Source organism: Chanodichthys erythropterus, chromosome 4 (genome assembly GCF_024489055.1).
Source record: "Chanodichthys erythropterus isolate Z2021 chromosome 4, ASM2448905v1, whole genome shotgun sequence".
In the NCBI taxonomy this organism is placed as follows: domain Eukaryota; kingdom Metazoa; phylum Chordata; class Actinopteri; order Cypriniformes; family Xenocyprididae; genus Chanodichthys; species Chanodichthys erythropterus.
This window is the reverse complement of record NC_090224.1, coordinates 21,987,352-22,004,323: the sequence shown is the minus strand read 5'-3', so window position 1 is coordinate 22,004,323 and position 16,972 is coordinate 21,987,352. Positions and strand designations below refer to the sequence as shown.

The 16,972-nt window shown below is 34.8% G+C and overlaps 1 protein-coding gene across 1 annotated transcript; it reads right to left on the bottom strand.

Moving 5' to 3' along the window:
* Positions 1-120: 120 nt before the first annotated feature.
* Positions 121-16,088, bottom strand: irf4l (interferon regulatory factor 4 like). Its single transcript, XM_067384519.1, has 9 exons — positions 15,967-16,088; positions 10,346-10,535; positions 9,508-9,694; positions 5,226-5,311; positions 5,002-5,107; positions 4,784-4,891; positions 4,346-4,666; positions 1,200-1,306; positions 121-1,112 (listed from the first exon to the last, which is right to left on the bottom strand). The coding sequence occupies exons 1-9, from the start codon at positions 15,996-15,998 to the stop codon at positions 948-950; spliced, it is 1,302 nt and encodes a 433-aa protein (XP_067240620.1). The 5' UTR covers positions 15,999-16,088; the 3' UTR covers positions 121-947.
* Between the last annotated feature and the right edge of the window lie 884 nt (positions 16,089-16,972).

Genomic DNA, 16,972 nt, shown 5'->3' with positions numbered 1-16,972 from the left:
TGTTTTAAAGTGAACCAAATAAATGCAATAAATGAAGAAATAATTGACTCATGCTTTGTTAATTGAAAGGGCAGAGTTAGACCAAACATTTATATTATTTAATGTTATAAAAATGTATAATATTACTTGCATAAAGGGGCACAGGACATACTGTATGCTATAAAGAAATGTGACAATGTACTGTTACAAAAACACAAGTTAATGCATTAACTAATCAAAAATAAACAGTGTTTATTAACATACATTGGTTCATTTGTAACTAATTGTAAAGTTATGGTGAAGTGTTACTGATATGTTTATCATTGCATAATATATAGTTTCACATACTTTTATTTCACAGTATATACTGTGCCATAAGCAATATGCGGATATTAATTCGCATACATTCATTTTAAACAGATTTTGTCCCTGAGATGCTGTTGAATCAGTTTTACAACATTAAAACAGTGCAAGCAGAAAAATAACATTCAAAGCACAAACATATAAACATTACTAATCAGACAGCCACTGAAATATTTCTTAATGTTTTCAGATTAATACTTTTAATTTTTCCTTTATATATATATATATATATAATGTGTGTGTGTATATATACACACTACCAGTCAAAAGTTTGGAAACATTACTATTTTTAATGTTTTTGAAAAAAGTCTTATGCTCATTAAGGCTCCATTTATTTCATAATAAATACAGAAAAAACAATAATATTGTGAAATATTATTACAATTTAAAATTATGGTTTTCTATATTAATATACTTTAAAATATAATTTATTTCTGTAATGGAAAGCTGAATTTATATATATTGTGACACACTTTGTATTAATGCATTAAGTTGCTACGTGGCTCACCTATATGTAGTTTTGGGGTTATTAATATTATTAACTGTTAATTAAAAATTGGTATGTTTTACTTTGCCAATACATAGTAAAATCTAGAAACGTCTTGTCACTCTTGGATGAAGTTGCCATGCTGTCCGTTGATGGCAGGGAAATCTTGATGGGTGTAAATCTGCTCAGGGGTCAGAGGTGAAAGTTCATGGGTGCTTCTCATGTAATTCACGCCGCCCTGCTGGAGGAGGAGCAGCAGCTGCCGGGCGAACAATGGCTCCACCTGCAGGACAAGAGAAGTGAGCTGTGTTTTGTCGTGTGGAGATGAACATTGCATATCAGTGTGGATGGAGAGGTCAAAGGTCACTACCTGAACTGTCAGGGGTCTCTTGTCTGCGGAGGGGTCACAGCACTCAAAAAACAGCTGCACGTGGAAACGCGGAGGAGGACGTGCGTGCAGGAAATAACCCTGGAGTTCTGAGTGAGTGAATAGAACATTAAAAGAACATTAAATGAAATCAAAATTGACAATTTTTATTTTTTATGGAATATTGTAGTATTTATTATAAATGATTTGTCCATTTAATTCATGTGCCTTTACAATCTTGAATCAATTGCAATTTCCCAAAAGGAAAAAGACAGACAAAAACAGTGTATGCAATGCGACAGCAATTACTTTATCTCTGTTATATTAACTGTTATTTCATATTTCGCTCTTAATAGTCTATTTATAAACGCATTCTCTGTTTAACCAGAAAAGTGGTCAGTCTTTGTCACTTAGCCCCTCAGATAAAATTAAATTATACTTAAACGGCCAGTAGGTGGCGGCAAATCATTGTCTTAACAAGTTAGTCATTGAATCATTCACTCAAAAGATTTATTCAAAACTGCTGATTTATTTAGGGACAAAGTAGCAGTGACTGAATGAGTCATCGAGTTATTCATTAGAACAATTCGTTCAAAATGGCTGATTCATTCAGGGACAAAACAGAAGCGACTGAGTGAGTCATTCAGTCATTCACTAGAATGATTCATTCAAAACAGCTGATTCATTCAGGGATAAGGCAGAAGTGACTGAGTGAGTCATTCACTAGAACGATTCATTCAAAATGGCTGATTCATTCAGGGATAAAGCAGAAGTGACTAAATGAGTCATTGAGTCATTCACTAGAACGATTCATTCAAAACAGCTGATTCATTCAGGGATAAAGCAGAAGTGACTGAGTGAGTCATGGAGTCATTCACTAGAATGATTCATTCAAAATGGCTGATTCATTCAGGGATAAAGCAGAAGTGACTGAGTGAGTCATGGAGTCATGGATTCATTCAAAATGGCTGATTCATTCAGGGATAAAGCAGAAGTGACTGAGTGAGTCATGGAGTCATTCACTAGAATGATTCATTCAAAACAGCTGATTCATTCAGGGATAAAGCAGAAGTGACTGAGTGAGTCATGGAGTCATTCACTAGAATGATTCATTCAAAATGGCTGATTCATTCAGGGATAAAGCAGAAGTGACTGAGTGAGTCATGGAGTCATTCACTAGAATGATTCATTCAAAATGGCTGATTCATTCAGGGATAAAGCAGAAGTGACTGAGTGAGTCATGGATTCATTCAAAATGGCTGATTCATTCAGGAATAAAGCAGAAGAGTCTGAGTGAGTCATGGAGTCATTCACTAGAACGATTCATTCAAAACAGCTGATTCATTCAGGGATAAGGCAGAAGTGACTGAGTGAGTCATTCACTAGAACGATTCATTCAAAATGGCTGATTCATTCAGGGACAAAGTAGAAGTGACTGAGTGAGTCATGGAGTCATTCACTAGAACGATTCATTCAAAACAGCTGATTCATTCAGGGATAAAGCAGAAGTGACTGAATGAGTCATTGAGTCATTCACTAGAACGATTCATTCAAAACAGCTGATTCATTCAGGGATAAGGCAGAAGTGACTGAGTGAGTCATTCACTAGAACGATTCATTCAAAATGGCTGATTCATTCAGGGATAAAGCAGAAGTGACTGAGTGAGTCATGGAGTCATGGATTCATTCAAAATGGCTGATTCATTCAGGGACAAAACAGAAGCGACTGAGTGAGTCATGGAGTCATTCACTAGAACGATTCATTCAAAACAGCTGATTCATTCAGGGATAAAGTGCAATGGCTCTACTGTTTGGAACTATTTTTCTTGACAAAATAGAGGAAAAACAGACATTATTAAGTCTAAAACGTAAGTCAATACTAATAGCCTATTAACTTATTTATTGAATTGTTGTATAAAATCATATCACATTTGCAAACGTGCTGATATTTAGGAAAACAGCACTTTTGCTTGAGTGATACTGCTTATAAATATTAAAAACAAGAATTTATGCAGAGACTTTTTTTGCACCATATCTTGGTTTTTGAAAGCATTTTTATTCATTTTTGCCCCAAGCCCCATTAATTTCCAACCCTGGTGTGTGTGTGTGTACGCATGGCTTAATGGCAGAGGCGGGGATCTTTTTCCAGTGCAAGCAGAGTGAAACATAGCAAAGCCTCTACTGGTAGTGGCTGATTCATTCAGGGACAAATTAGAAGTGACTGAGTGAGTCATGGAGTCATTCACTAGAATGATTCATTCAAAATGGCTGATTCATTCAGGGATAAAGCAGAAGTGACTGAGTGAGTCATGGATTCATTCAAAATGGCTGATTCATTCAGGGACAAAGCAGAAGTGACTGAGTGAGTCATGGAGTCATTCACTAGAACGATTCATTCAAAATGGCTGATTCATTCAGGGACAAAGCAGAAGTGACTGGGTGAGTCATGGAGTCATTCACTAGAATGATTCATTCAAAACAGCTGATTCAGGGATAAAGCAGAAGTGACTGAGTCATGGAGTCATGGATTCATTCAAAATGGCTGATTCATTCAGGGACAAAACAGAAGCGACTGAGTGAGTCATGGAGTCATTCACTAGAACGATTCATTCAAAACAGCTGATTCATTCAGGGATAAAGCAGAAGTGACTGAATGAGTCAGAGTCATTCATTATAACGATTTGTTTAAAATGCGGATTCATTCAGTAAAGAAACTGAAACTGTGCTGCTCAAAGACGTGCAATGGCTCTACTGTTTGGAACTATTTTTCTTGACAAAATAGAGGAAAAACAGACATTATTAAGTCTAAAACGTAAGTCAATACTAATAGCCTATTAACTTATTTATTGAATTGTATAAAATCAATATATCACATTTGCAAACGTGCTGATATTTAGGAAAACAGCACTTTTGCTTGAGTGATACTGCTTATAAATATTAAAAACAAGAATTTATGCAGAGACTTTTTTTGCACCATATCTTGGTTTTTGAAAGCATTTTTATTCATTTTTGTCCCAAGCCGCATTAATTTCCAACCCTGGTGTGTGTGTGTGTACGCATGGCTTAATGGCAGAGGCGGGGATCTTTTTCCAGTGCAAGCAGAGTGAAACATAGCAAAGCCTCTACTGGTTGTCGTTGCTCATTCTAACCTGTCAGGAAGAGTTGTGTGTCCAGTAGTTTGCTGGTCTGCTCCCTCTCTAGTTTACAGAGTTTGGTGCTCAGGTTTGATTGCGTCCCGTCGCAGTAGACCTGGCTCTGACAGAAGCATCGGGCGTACAGGCCGTCGGGCGTCATCCAGAGCAGAACGCCCCCCTCCAGCGCTCCAGGAAGAGGAACCAGCTCCGGGCCGCCCTGGCCGCTGTAGCTCCAGTTGTCGTCATGAGGAGCCAGTCGACAGCCCTCGGCGCTCGTGACGGTGACGTCTGCGACCAGAGTCTCACCGCTGAACACCGTCACCTGCAGACGTGTGTCTGGAAGATATTCAGAGACACAGGTGAGACAAAACTGGTCAAAACGTCTTTAGTATTGAGCTGCAATCATTAAGAGATCATTGCATTTGTAGTTAGATGTTTCTAGGGAGTGTGTACCTGACAGTGCCAAGGCCTCTGCTGATCTCATGCTGGTCTCCAGGGTGAACGGTGAGGGAGGAGAGTCAAATGTGTTACAGCTGTAGAAAGATCCACTTATCTGGTACCCTGGACACACACACACACACACACACACACACACATTCTCTTCACTTTATATGACAATATATTTAACAAACACATGACCACACACACACACACACACACACAGTAAATACCAGCGTCCCAGCGTGAGTTCTGGCTGAAGTGGACGTCTGATAGCGAGTTCTGCTCACACAGGAAGTCCCTCCAGCTACGGTCTGCAGCAGACAGGAAGTTACACACCTGAACAGAGAGACAGCCATAGAAACATATCAGTACCGTCTTTGAATCATTTTCATCTCTCATTCATATGATCATTAGCAGTTGTAGTCTGCAAGAAACTTGTTTACGCTTGTGTTACCTGACTCTCCGCAGGCTGATATGATGGATAAAACGGGTAGTTAAGATGACCTGAGGTTGTGGAAACTTTCTCATATGATTTTGGTCCTGAAATGGAGGAGAAATTAGTTTCAATTCAATTGAATTTCTTTTCTTCTTTTTTTTTATTAATTTGTATTTTAATGTACATATTTCTATATATTTTTTATATTTATCTATTTCGTTTAAATTTTTAATAACAAATATATATATATACATTTTTAGAAATTATATATATATATATATATATATATATATATATATATATATGCATTATGCATTAAACAAATCAACTAATTAATTGATTAATTGCAAATTTTTCTGTAATTAATCATGATTGATTACAATTTTAATTAAAATTTTTACCTGCTCTGCCAAAATATATAGATGTATCCTTATTAAAGCTACAAAAGTTATTCAGACAAGAGCTGTGAGTGATTTTCTCTTGGTCTTTTGTTCTTTGATTAACATTAAATATATAATGCTATTTCATGCATTCTGACTTATTTACACTGTTAAAGAGTTCGATTCTCATGCTAAACATTTCAGTTTCAAAACATGAGATGGACGTATGACAGAGTATTTCTGTGATGCGCTCTCGATATTTGTTTGTAAAATAGCCATAGAAACTGATAGTTGAAATCACCTTTTTATTGGTTAAAATGAATGGAGAATATCTGGAGAATAGCCCTCAGGATCAGCGCTTATGGTTTCATAAACAAGGCCCAGTTCTGTTTAGCTGACCATTGATAGCTTGCAGACAATCGCTACACAAAAGCTGCACATGCTCGTGATATCAGCTTGTCACTCTTTAGCTTCGCTCACACGGCACGCCTCCAGGAGCTCAGCTGTTTTCGGAAAGACTCGGTACAGTGTATGTATCTTTTATAAATATGATAAAACTAAAGACTTTTCTGAGATATGAAAGATGCTATACTACTCTATAGGTACTCAAGATTAACATGAGATTGGTGATAAAAATTTAATCGTGTGCACGATTTACTAATTTGTTCCCTCGATTTACCAATTTGTGCGCATGATTTACTAATTTGTTCCTTTGATTTACTAATTCGTTCCCTCGATTTACTAATTTGTGCGCATGATTTACTAATTTGTTCCCCTCGATTTACTAATTCATGTGCACATGATTTACTAATTTGATCCTTCGATTTACTAATTTGTGTGCACATGATTTACTAATTCGTTCCCTCGATTTACTAATTCATGTGCACAATTTATTAATTTGTTCCTTCGATTTACTAATTTGTGCGCACAATTTACTAATTCGTTCCCTCGATTTACTAATTCATGTGCACAATTTACTAATTTGTTCCTTCGATTTACTAATTGTTCCCTCGGTTTACTAATTTGTGCGCATAATTTACTAATTTGTTCCTTTGATTTACTAATTCGTTCCCTCGATTTACTAATTTGTGCGCATAATTTACTAATTTGTTCCTTTGATTTACTAATTGTTCCCTCGATTTACTAATTCGTGCACATGATTTACAAATTTGTTCCTTCGATTTACTAATTTGTGCGCACAATTTACTAATTTGTTCCCTCGATTTACTAATTTGTGCGCATGATTTACTAATTTGTTCCCCTCGATTTACTAATTCATGTGCACATGATTTACTAATTTGATCCTTCGATTTACTAATTTGTGTGCACATGATTTACTAATTCGTTCCCTCGATTTACTAATTCATGTGCACAATTTATTAATTTGTTCCTTCGATTTACTAATTTGTGCGCACAATTTACTAATTCGTTCCCTCGATTTACTAATTCATGTGCACAATTTACTAATTTGTTCCTTCGATTTACTAATTGTTCCCTCGATTTACTAATTTGTGCGCATAATTTACTAATTTGTTCCTTTGATTTACTAATTCGTTCCCTCGATTTACTAATTTGTGCGCATAATTTACTAATTTGTTCCTTTGATTTACTAATTGTTCCCTCGATTTACTAATTCGTGCACATGATTTACAAATTTGTTCCTTCGATTTACTAATTTGTGCGCACAATTTACTAATTTGTTCCCTCGATTTACTAATTTGTGCGCATGATTTACTAATTTGTTCCCTCGATTTACTAATTCATGTGCACAATTTACTAATTTGTTCCTTCGATTTACTAATTGTTCCTTCGATTTACTAATTTGTGCGCACAATTTACTAATTTGTGCGCACAATTTACTAATTTGTGCGCACAATTTACTAATTTGTGCGCATGATTTACTAATTTGTTCCTTTGATTTACTAATTTGTTCCCTCGATTTACTAATTCATGCGCATAATTTACTAATTTGTTCCTTTGATTTACTAATTCGTTCCCTCGATTTACTAATTTGTGCACATGATTTACTAATTTGTTCCCTCGATGTACTAATTCATGTGTACAATTTACTAATTTGTTGCTTTGATTTACTAATTCATGCACATAATTTACTAATTTGTTCCTTCGATTTACTAATTGTTCCTTCGATTTACTAATTTGTGCGCACAATTTACTAATTTGTGCGCACAATTTACTAATTTGTGCGCATGATTTACTAATTTGTTCCTTTGATTTACTAATTTGTTCCCTCGATTTACTAATTCATGCGCATAATTTACTAATTTGTTCCTTTGATTTACTAATTCGTTCCCTCGATTTACTAATTTGTGCACATGATTTACTAATTTGTTCCCTCGATGTACTAATTCATGTGTACAATTTACTAATTTGTTGCTTTGATTTACTAATTCATGCACATAATTTACTAATTTGTTCCCTTGATTTACTAATTCGAGCGCATGATTTACTAATTTGTTCCCTTGATTTACTAATTCGTTCCCTCGATTTACTCATTCGTTCCCTCGATTTACTAATTCGTTCCCTCGATTTACTAATTCGTTCCCTCGATTTACTAATTCGTTCCCTCGATTTACTAATTTGTGCGCATGATTTACTAATTCGTTCCCTCGATTTACTAATTCGTGCACATGATTTACTAATTCGTTCCCTCGATTTACTAATTTGTGCACATGATTTACTAATTCGTCGCCTCGATTTACTAATTTGTGCGCATGATTTACTAATTCGTTCCCTCGATTTACTAATTTGTGCGCATGATTTACTAATTCGTTCCCTCGATTTACTAATTTGTGCACATGATTTACTAATTCGTATGCATGATTTACTAATTCGTTCCCTCGATTTACTAATTCGTTCCCTCGATTTACTAATTCGTGTGCATGATTTACTAATTCGTTCCCTCGATTTACTAATTCGTTCCCTCGATTTACTAATTCGTTCCCTCGATTTACTAATTCGTTCCCTCGATTTACTAATTCGTTCCCTCGATTTACTAATTTGTGCGCATGATTTACTAATTCGTTCCCTCGATTTACTAATTCGTGCACATGATTTACTAATTCGTTCCCTCGATTTACTAATTTGAGCGCATGATTTACTAATTCGTTCCCTCGATTTACTAATTTGTTCCCTCGATTTTACTAATTTGTTCCCTCGATTTACTAATTTGTTCCCTCGATTTACTAATTCATGCGCATAATTTACTAATTTGTTCCTTTGATTTACTAATTCGTCGCCTCGATTTACTAATTAGTGCGCATGATTTACTAATTCGTTCCCTCGATTTACTAATTTGTGTGTGCGTTTTAGTAAATTGAGGGAACAAAATAGTAAATAGTAGTTTTCCAGCATAAGTGGACTACTTTTACACTGTTGCCGCAGATTGATTTTCATGTCCGCAGGTTGAAATGACCCCAAATAACATGATATTTAGCCCCTGGAATGCGAATTTTACCAGGTGAACCTTGCCAAAAATGCAGATTTTTCCCCCCAGAACGCGATTTTTATTGGGCTAGTTTTGAGTAGCAATTGGGCAGGTTTTGTTGTGAAAACCTGGCAACCCATATAGTCAGTAGTACTGCGCATGTGTAGAACCGCCATCCGCATTCATCACAGCGGTTGAGTGTACTTTGAAAGCTGTGCGGATGCGGACACATCCAAGATGCATCCGGACGCGGACAGTGAAGAATACCCGGGCCTGTGCACGCGTTTCGGGTGAGTGACATTTTTTTTTTTAAAATTGTTCCGTTAATTTTGACAACCCTAATAGCATGCTTTGTTATTATTTTATGTCGAATATCGAATACCAAAGGCTATTTAAATGTAATATTTATGTGAGTGTGTCTATATGGGACATATTAGAGACCCAAATATGTTCATGCTTGTATGTGAGTGTTTACCTCTTTTGGTTCCCTCAGGAATAACCCGGTAAACTTTAAACGGCTCTGATACGTCCAGCTGACTTCGGCCCACGAGCTCCTCAAAGTCGCTGCTCTTGTTCAGCGCGCACCTGAGACGCGTTTTCCAGGTGGGAGGATCCGGTTTATCTATTCCCTCACGATACTTCCCCTTAAACAAAGCCCAGGCCTGATCCAATAAACCAGACGTCACTAACACTCATTTACAAGCTGTTATATAATAATTTACATTCATGTATGAATATATACAGCAGCTCTAAAGACACTTAAAGATGCAGTGTGTAAATTTTTGCGGTGAGATTGCAAATTGCAATATAGAGAAGCAAAGATGTCGCTGAGACAGCAGAGAAGTAGTGAGTCAAGCAAACGCGTTTGTCCATTTAGGGCTACTGTAGAAACACGCCGGCACAAAATGGTGACTTAACATGTAAGTGGACCCGTGTTGTATGTAGATAGAAATGGCTTATTCAAAGGTAATAAAAACATAATGGTTCATTATATAAGGTCTTTACACCCCACAGAAAACATAGTTATGTATATTATATTGCATTTCTGTCAATAAAATTTACACACTGCACATTTAAAAGTGGCTGAATGTCAAATGCATTGATGTAAAATATCAAAACAAGAAAAAAAAGCACAAATACACTTTACAATTAAAACATTTGATTAAAAAAGACTTAAACACACATTTATAAGTGTTAATAGCAACATGTACTTCATATTTTATTATTTTGTTGCTTGCAAATGCAGTTATTATTGATTAATATTGATTATTGTGTACACTGTGCAGTGTTACTCATATAGTGACTTTCATCACCTTGAAGAGCGCCGCGTCCTCGTCTCTGTTATAGTCCTGCTTCCCTGCGTGTTTCCACGGGATGCGGAAGGTGGTTCGCTCTCGATCCTCCCACACTAACCCGGGATATTTCCCAGTGTCCACCTGTTCGATCAGCCACTGACGCAGTTTTCCGTTCCCGGAGCTTCCCGACATCCTCTGTTTGATCCAGCTGTGCAAGTCAAAAAGTGGGAATATGTACTAAATAGTGCAGTAATGCTGTATTATTGTAAGCTGTGATAGTGGCTGATGTGTTCAGCTGAGGCTGGGCAGATTTTGGTTTTGATAACTCATGTAGTTCAGTTTTGAGATTCAATTATTTGCCTATTCATGGGTGGAGCATCACCATTCTCCAACAGATGTCAATCTCAAAGTCATGAAAGTTCACACTGCAAATCTTTTTTTTTTTTTTTACTATGAACATTTTTAAATCAAGATACTTGAAAAGCAAAATGACTGAAAAGTGTATCAGAAATAGTGCTTAAAACCAGATTTAATATCTTCAGTCGTTTTGCTTCTCCATTAAATGCATCTTGATTTAAGAATGTTTAGATATTTGTGCTGGAAAACAACATTATTTGTGGCACTATTATAGTTTAACCCCAAATTTTTTGCATTATTGAATGTGAAATAACATTAATTCGCCCACTTTATGTCACTATTGAGTCAATTTGTGCAGGTTTTACTATATTTGTCACTGTTCCATTGAAGGTATTTTATTAATATCACAGACGTGACATGACAGCAGCAGTTTAAAGCCACAAATTCCCCTCCGTGTTAAATGACGGAGCAGTTTTGGTGGCGATGTGCACCTGTGAGTGTTCGTGGTCCTTGTGTTATGACTGGACGTGAACACGAGTCCTCTGGGACCACAATTACTCAGCAACACACACACAATAACAACACTTTTATCTGCTCCTTTTGGGCGCAAAGAATTGAAGAATTATTTAGAAGCTTTATAGGGTCTCATGCAATGTCTTTTCTTGTATATATGTGGGAATCCAATCAATCAGACATCATTAATGCTCATTCACAAGCTGAACAGATCAATTTTACATTCATGAATGAATATACAGGAGCCTTAAAGGTGCTCAGACACTTAAAAATGTCTGAATGTCATTGCATTATAAAATGCATTGATGTGAAATATTAAAACAAGTGGCATTTATTGCAAAAAATATGATTGAACACACTTTATAAACAAAACATTTAACAAAAAAAGACATTGCAACAGTTTGAAATGATAAAACACTTGATCTAAACAAGTTTGACTCATTTAAATTAGCAACGTGCTTGATATTTTATTTTATCACTTGCAAATACAATTATTGTTATATGAGAATCTACAGATCAACAAGTTCTATAAGAAACTATTCAATTCAGAAATTCATATACTGTACAGTAAATACAAGCAGAATTGGTGGAAATATAATTAACAGCTTAGACTGTGGATTATTTAATTTAATGTTGTTATTTTTTATTTTAATGTAATTTAATTGAATTTTAAATAAAATGTATTTTTTATTTTTTTAGTTCAATAATTTATTTTGATTTAATTTTTTATTCATTTTAATTTTATTTAATGTTACGTTATTTTTTATAATTTTATTTTAATTTATTTTAATTTCATTAAATGTTTTATTTAATTTAATTTGAACTTTTTTATTCTTTTATTTTATTTTATTCATGACTCAAAATGCAAATACTGTGGATTTTTATTATTAAATTAAACAAATTAAATCAAAATAAATTAAAATAAATTAAATATTAAATGATTAAATGAATAACATTAAATGTAATTAAATTTTATTAAATTAAATTTAATTTAATTTAATTTAATTCACGACTCACGAAAATGCAAACGTTTTCCCAGAAATCTGTTACATTTGTGGTCGACTGCCGGATATTCAAATGAATCCCGTCTACAAACTAACCACCTGTTTAACTCATCTTAACTCATCTGTTCAGCACGAAACTCTTACAAAACTGTTAAGTCATGAAATTAAAATGAATCTCACATCATGTTTTCACCCCAAAGTCCGTTTTCTTATTTGATTTGACCTTGAAATGTTTTCATGAGTTTCATCTAAATGCATCTTTCCGCAGACAAGTGAAAAAAAATGATGGTGTGAATTAATGGTGCCTAAATGCAGAAATGTAAAAAATGATCTGTCATTTTAGATGAAATGTTTTGTGCACTGTCATTTGAAAGGTGCTTTTCCCCCCCAAAGAGACTTCTGAGGAATAATAAAAATAAACTGTTACTCATACAAAGAGATTGTTCTTCAAGGTACAAATATCAGTCATTTAATATATGAGTGAGAAACGGGTTATCATACGATATTTGACACATTTGTCATGTTTAAAATGTCTTTATTTAATCATTTCAATGTTGATAGAATTAATTTCTTTTATAAGACTTCATGCAGCTCCTGATTGTCACGTTAAATCATAAACATGTTGCATATGGATGTGAAAATTGATTTATTTACACAGTTAAACTCTTGCTGTCTGTTGAAATGGAAGAAACCCAACTTCATTTCAATAAAGTTGTTAAAAACCTCATGCACAGGGTAAAACAGCTCATTTAAATTACATTGAACATTTGATTAATTTTAAGTATTTATAACCAACATCTCTTGTGTTTCTGTCTGTCATATTGTTTTTTTTTTTGTTGCAGTGCATTCTGGATGTCTATGATGAACAGAGTCTTTGATTTCTTCTGTTGAAAACACGTCTAACATGACGTCTTGTTCATTTTGGGTTGCCGCCAGTGAGAAAAGATGAAAGTTCTGAAAGATTGACATGAATATCAGAGAAACATCCACCAGATAATTATCACAAATTCAGATATAAATACATACAACCCTTCATCATATATACAGATGCATAAAAACAGATGAGCGCTTACACACACACACACCCATGAGAACGGCTTTGTTTCGATTGATGTTGTGACACTATATGAAACTGGCATCATTGGCTTAAATGTGTATTTCTGAACATATTTTATTCATTTCACATCTTAACCCTGCAAGAAGTTCAATGTTTGTCATTTACCGGCAACCATTTGGACTAAAACCTGATGTTGTGTCAAAAATAAAACTAAAAACATAAAATATAGTTTAATTGGATTAAATATTTATATATATATATGTGTGTGTGTGTAAATTTTAAACCTTTATTTATTTATTATAAAAAATAACATTAAAAAGGGAAATTCATCACTTTTAAACCATTTATTTATTTTTTTATTTATAAAAATAAAATGTTAAAATTAGTAAATCATTTATGGTTTAAAAGTAATGATTTTATTTATTATTTTATTATTTATTTATTTTTATTTTATTTGTTTATAAAATAAATACAATTTAAAAATGGGTAAATCCATCAATTCTTTTCTATTTAAAAAATAAATTGTTTAAAAGTGATGATTTTACCCATTTTTTAATTTTATTCATTATAAAAATAAATACAATTTTAAATCAATCCATTAATTAATTCATTCATTTATTTTTATAAAAATAAATTATTTAAAAGTGATAGATTTTCCCATTTTTAAATGTTATTTATTTATTCATTATAAAAATAAATACAATTTTAAAAATGAGTAAATCCATCACTTTTAAATTTTTTAAAAAAAGTAAAAAAAAAAAAAAATGTAAACCCACCACTATAAAACTATTCATTTATGTGTTTATTAATGAAAAAACAGAATTTCTGAAACAGAATGATGCTTTTTAAACCCTTTTAACATTCATGCTTTTCCCCCCTAAAACACATGGATGACACATTTATTATAAATGATAAACAGTTGTTCTGATTCTCTTTATTTTGAATCAGTTTTGACTCTCTGCCCGCATTATCTGCTTTTATAGCTTATTTTGCTCCTTCAAAACCTTTAAAAAGCAAAGTAAAAACCCTTCCTTTCTGCCTTTTCTGCGTCTTTCATTCTGACTTTCTCACACACACACACACACACGCACACACACACACATCTGTGAAAAACTCCTGTTAGAAAGTTACAAAACATAAGATAGAGATTCATTGTCTTGTGAGATTTGTCGCACTTTCCTTTCCTCATCTGAAAACAGGGAAAGTTCAATTTCACTTGTGGGATCAGTGAAACACTCTCCACTTTCTTCAGCTTCTCTTGATCATGAGTTTCACAGCGTTTGTTTTCAGAAAGTCTAAAGACCTGAATGTTTTCTCAGATGACGACTAGTCTACTGGTTACGATGCTTTATGTTATTTTGATTTGATTGACTTGGACAGTCATGAAATGTGATTTATTAGATTTGCGCGCTGCAGTTTTGTCGTCTGTCGCTTTAAATGCACGCGCTTATGAAGCAGGATGGATTCTGATTGGCTGGCAAAGTTTTTATCTTTCATCAGATGGAAAAAAAAAGCGTTCAATAAGTGATCTGTTGTGTGGACAGTGCTATTTTTAAAACCATATATGTATCGTTATTGGTGTAATTATGTGGGTCAAACAAGCCTTTGCAGGGATTTCTGGTTGAAAAAGTGCACAAACAGCAGTGCATGTGCACTTAAAGGGACAGTTCACCCAAAAATGAAAAGTCTGTCATCATTTACTCACCCTCAAACCCTTTCTTCTGCTGAACATGAAAGATATTTTAAAGAATATGGGTAAACAAACAGCGTATTTGCCCCATTGACTTTCATATATGGAAAAAAATTAGTAGCTAGTTTGGTTACCCATATTCTTCAAAATATCTTCTTTTGTGAGTAAATAATGACAGAATTTTCATTTTTTTTTTTTTTTTTTCATGAACTATCCCTTCAACCAGGTGACCTGCCGCTGCAAACCAAGCATTTGTCATGTCAACAGGTCGTGTTGCTAAATGCGATTATTTTTGCCCGGCAACAGGGCCCTTTGCCCCCCTCTGTCCTCAAATCCAGCAACATCTGCTGCCATATTCTTTCACACATGCCAAAATAACACACACAGGCTTTTCTCATTTGAACTGAAAGAAAAACCGGAAAACCAGTGTTGCTAAAAGAGTTCAACACCTTGTCCCAAAAGCAAGAAACAGTAAATGTCCTAATCAAATATGGTGTGTTAGAGGAAGCCAAGGCCTGTGAACCCTGGACAGATGTTCTCAGGGCTGAGTTTAGGGTTTGGCCTTGAATTAGGCCAGATTAAACACAATAAAAGCAAATCACAGGAGTATCAGACTTCATATAATGAATGCATTGGATGTGCAATGGTGTTTAAACTCAACATCAGGTGGTTATTGGTAAAAAAAATGTTACTGAAATAACTATAATCAAATAACTCTGCAAAGACATCAGAATGCACAACACACAGGCATTACACTTTAATATGTTTTATACAGATTGCAGTACAATCTGAATCTATTAACCACTTTCCCCACAAATGACGAGTTATTAAACTATAAGTTACCTAAACAGAACCTCATATGAAAATCTGGGATATGAGAGGAAATAGAACGAGATGTGTTTCATATTTGCATATGCTGATATAAAAACATAAAAATATTGGATTAAATTGGAACTGAATGCAGATATATGTGATGTGAAGCTCTTATTGCGCTCGGCTGATGTTGTCGTGCTCTTACCACACTCGTGCATTGCTGACGGTTGTACACATTGGAGATTGTGAGAATGTCAGAAAAATCCCCTTCAATTCCCCATGCACTCGCTGATGTACATGCACTCATACGCACAGATGTAAACATTCCTCTGTCCTGTCCTTGAATGATCAATCTCGGGGGACGCTGAGGGGCCAGAGTCTCGAGGAGGGACGCCCCCACTCATCCCAGCACCTGTGGGCAGAGCAGCACGCGTGTGTCAGGCCAACTGTGTGCTGAGCAGATGATTGTTAGTGAAACCCCAGTGCAGACCAGCGTGACGCTGCGGGCTTGAGCCACTGGGAAGTGAAACACTCTTATCGACTTTTCCAGAGCTTTAATTCTGCTTTCACATGCGTGCATCAAAGATATTCACATTGAAGTCTCCAAATACTGATCAACTAATATTAAACATTAGCAGAAATGAGTGCCCCCCTCTGAACAAATACAAAAGATGTATTTTCTTTATGATCACTAATACAATTAATGGAACGATTGCAAAACTGCATTAAACATAATAAAAACTGAGAAATATATGTCATAAAATAATTAAATTAGCCAAAAGGATTGCAGAAATGAGATTTAATTGTAAAATATTCCAGCACTTAGTATGCCCTGCTACTGCTTTGAAGTTCATGACAAATTGTCACATCTGTCCTGTTTAACTCCTGGATGATGAGCTCCTTAAATGCCCTGATCTTTAATGGGGAGTGTTGCTCAACTCGTCTCTACAGAATCCCTCACAGGTGCTCAAGAGTGTTAAGATTGAATGCATTACATGCTTTCTCCTTGGCATATCCATGTTGAAATAATGCCCAACAATGCAGGGAATGAGGAAAGGGTAACATCTTCTGTTTCATGTTTGTGTATTAAATTACACAGTGGTGTATGAATTCATGACAGCATTGATACAGCACAACTCCCTCACACCTTCAGCACTCACACATCCCTATATAAGAGCTTTACTACCACTGAACTTTACTGTGGGAACCAG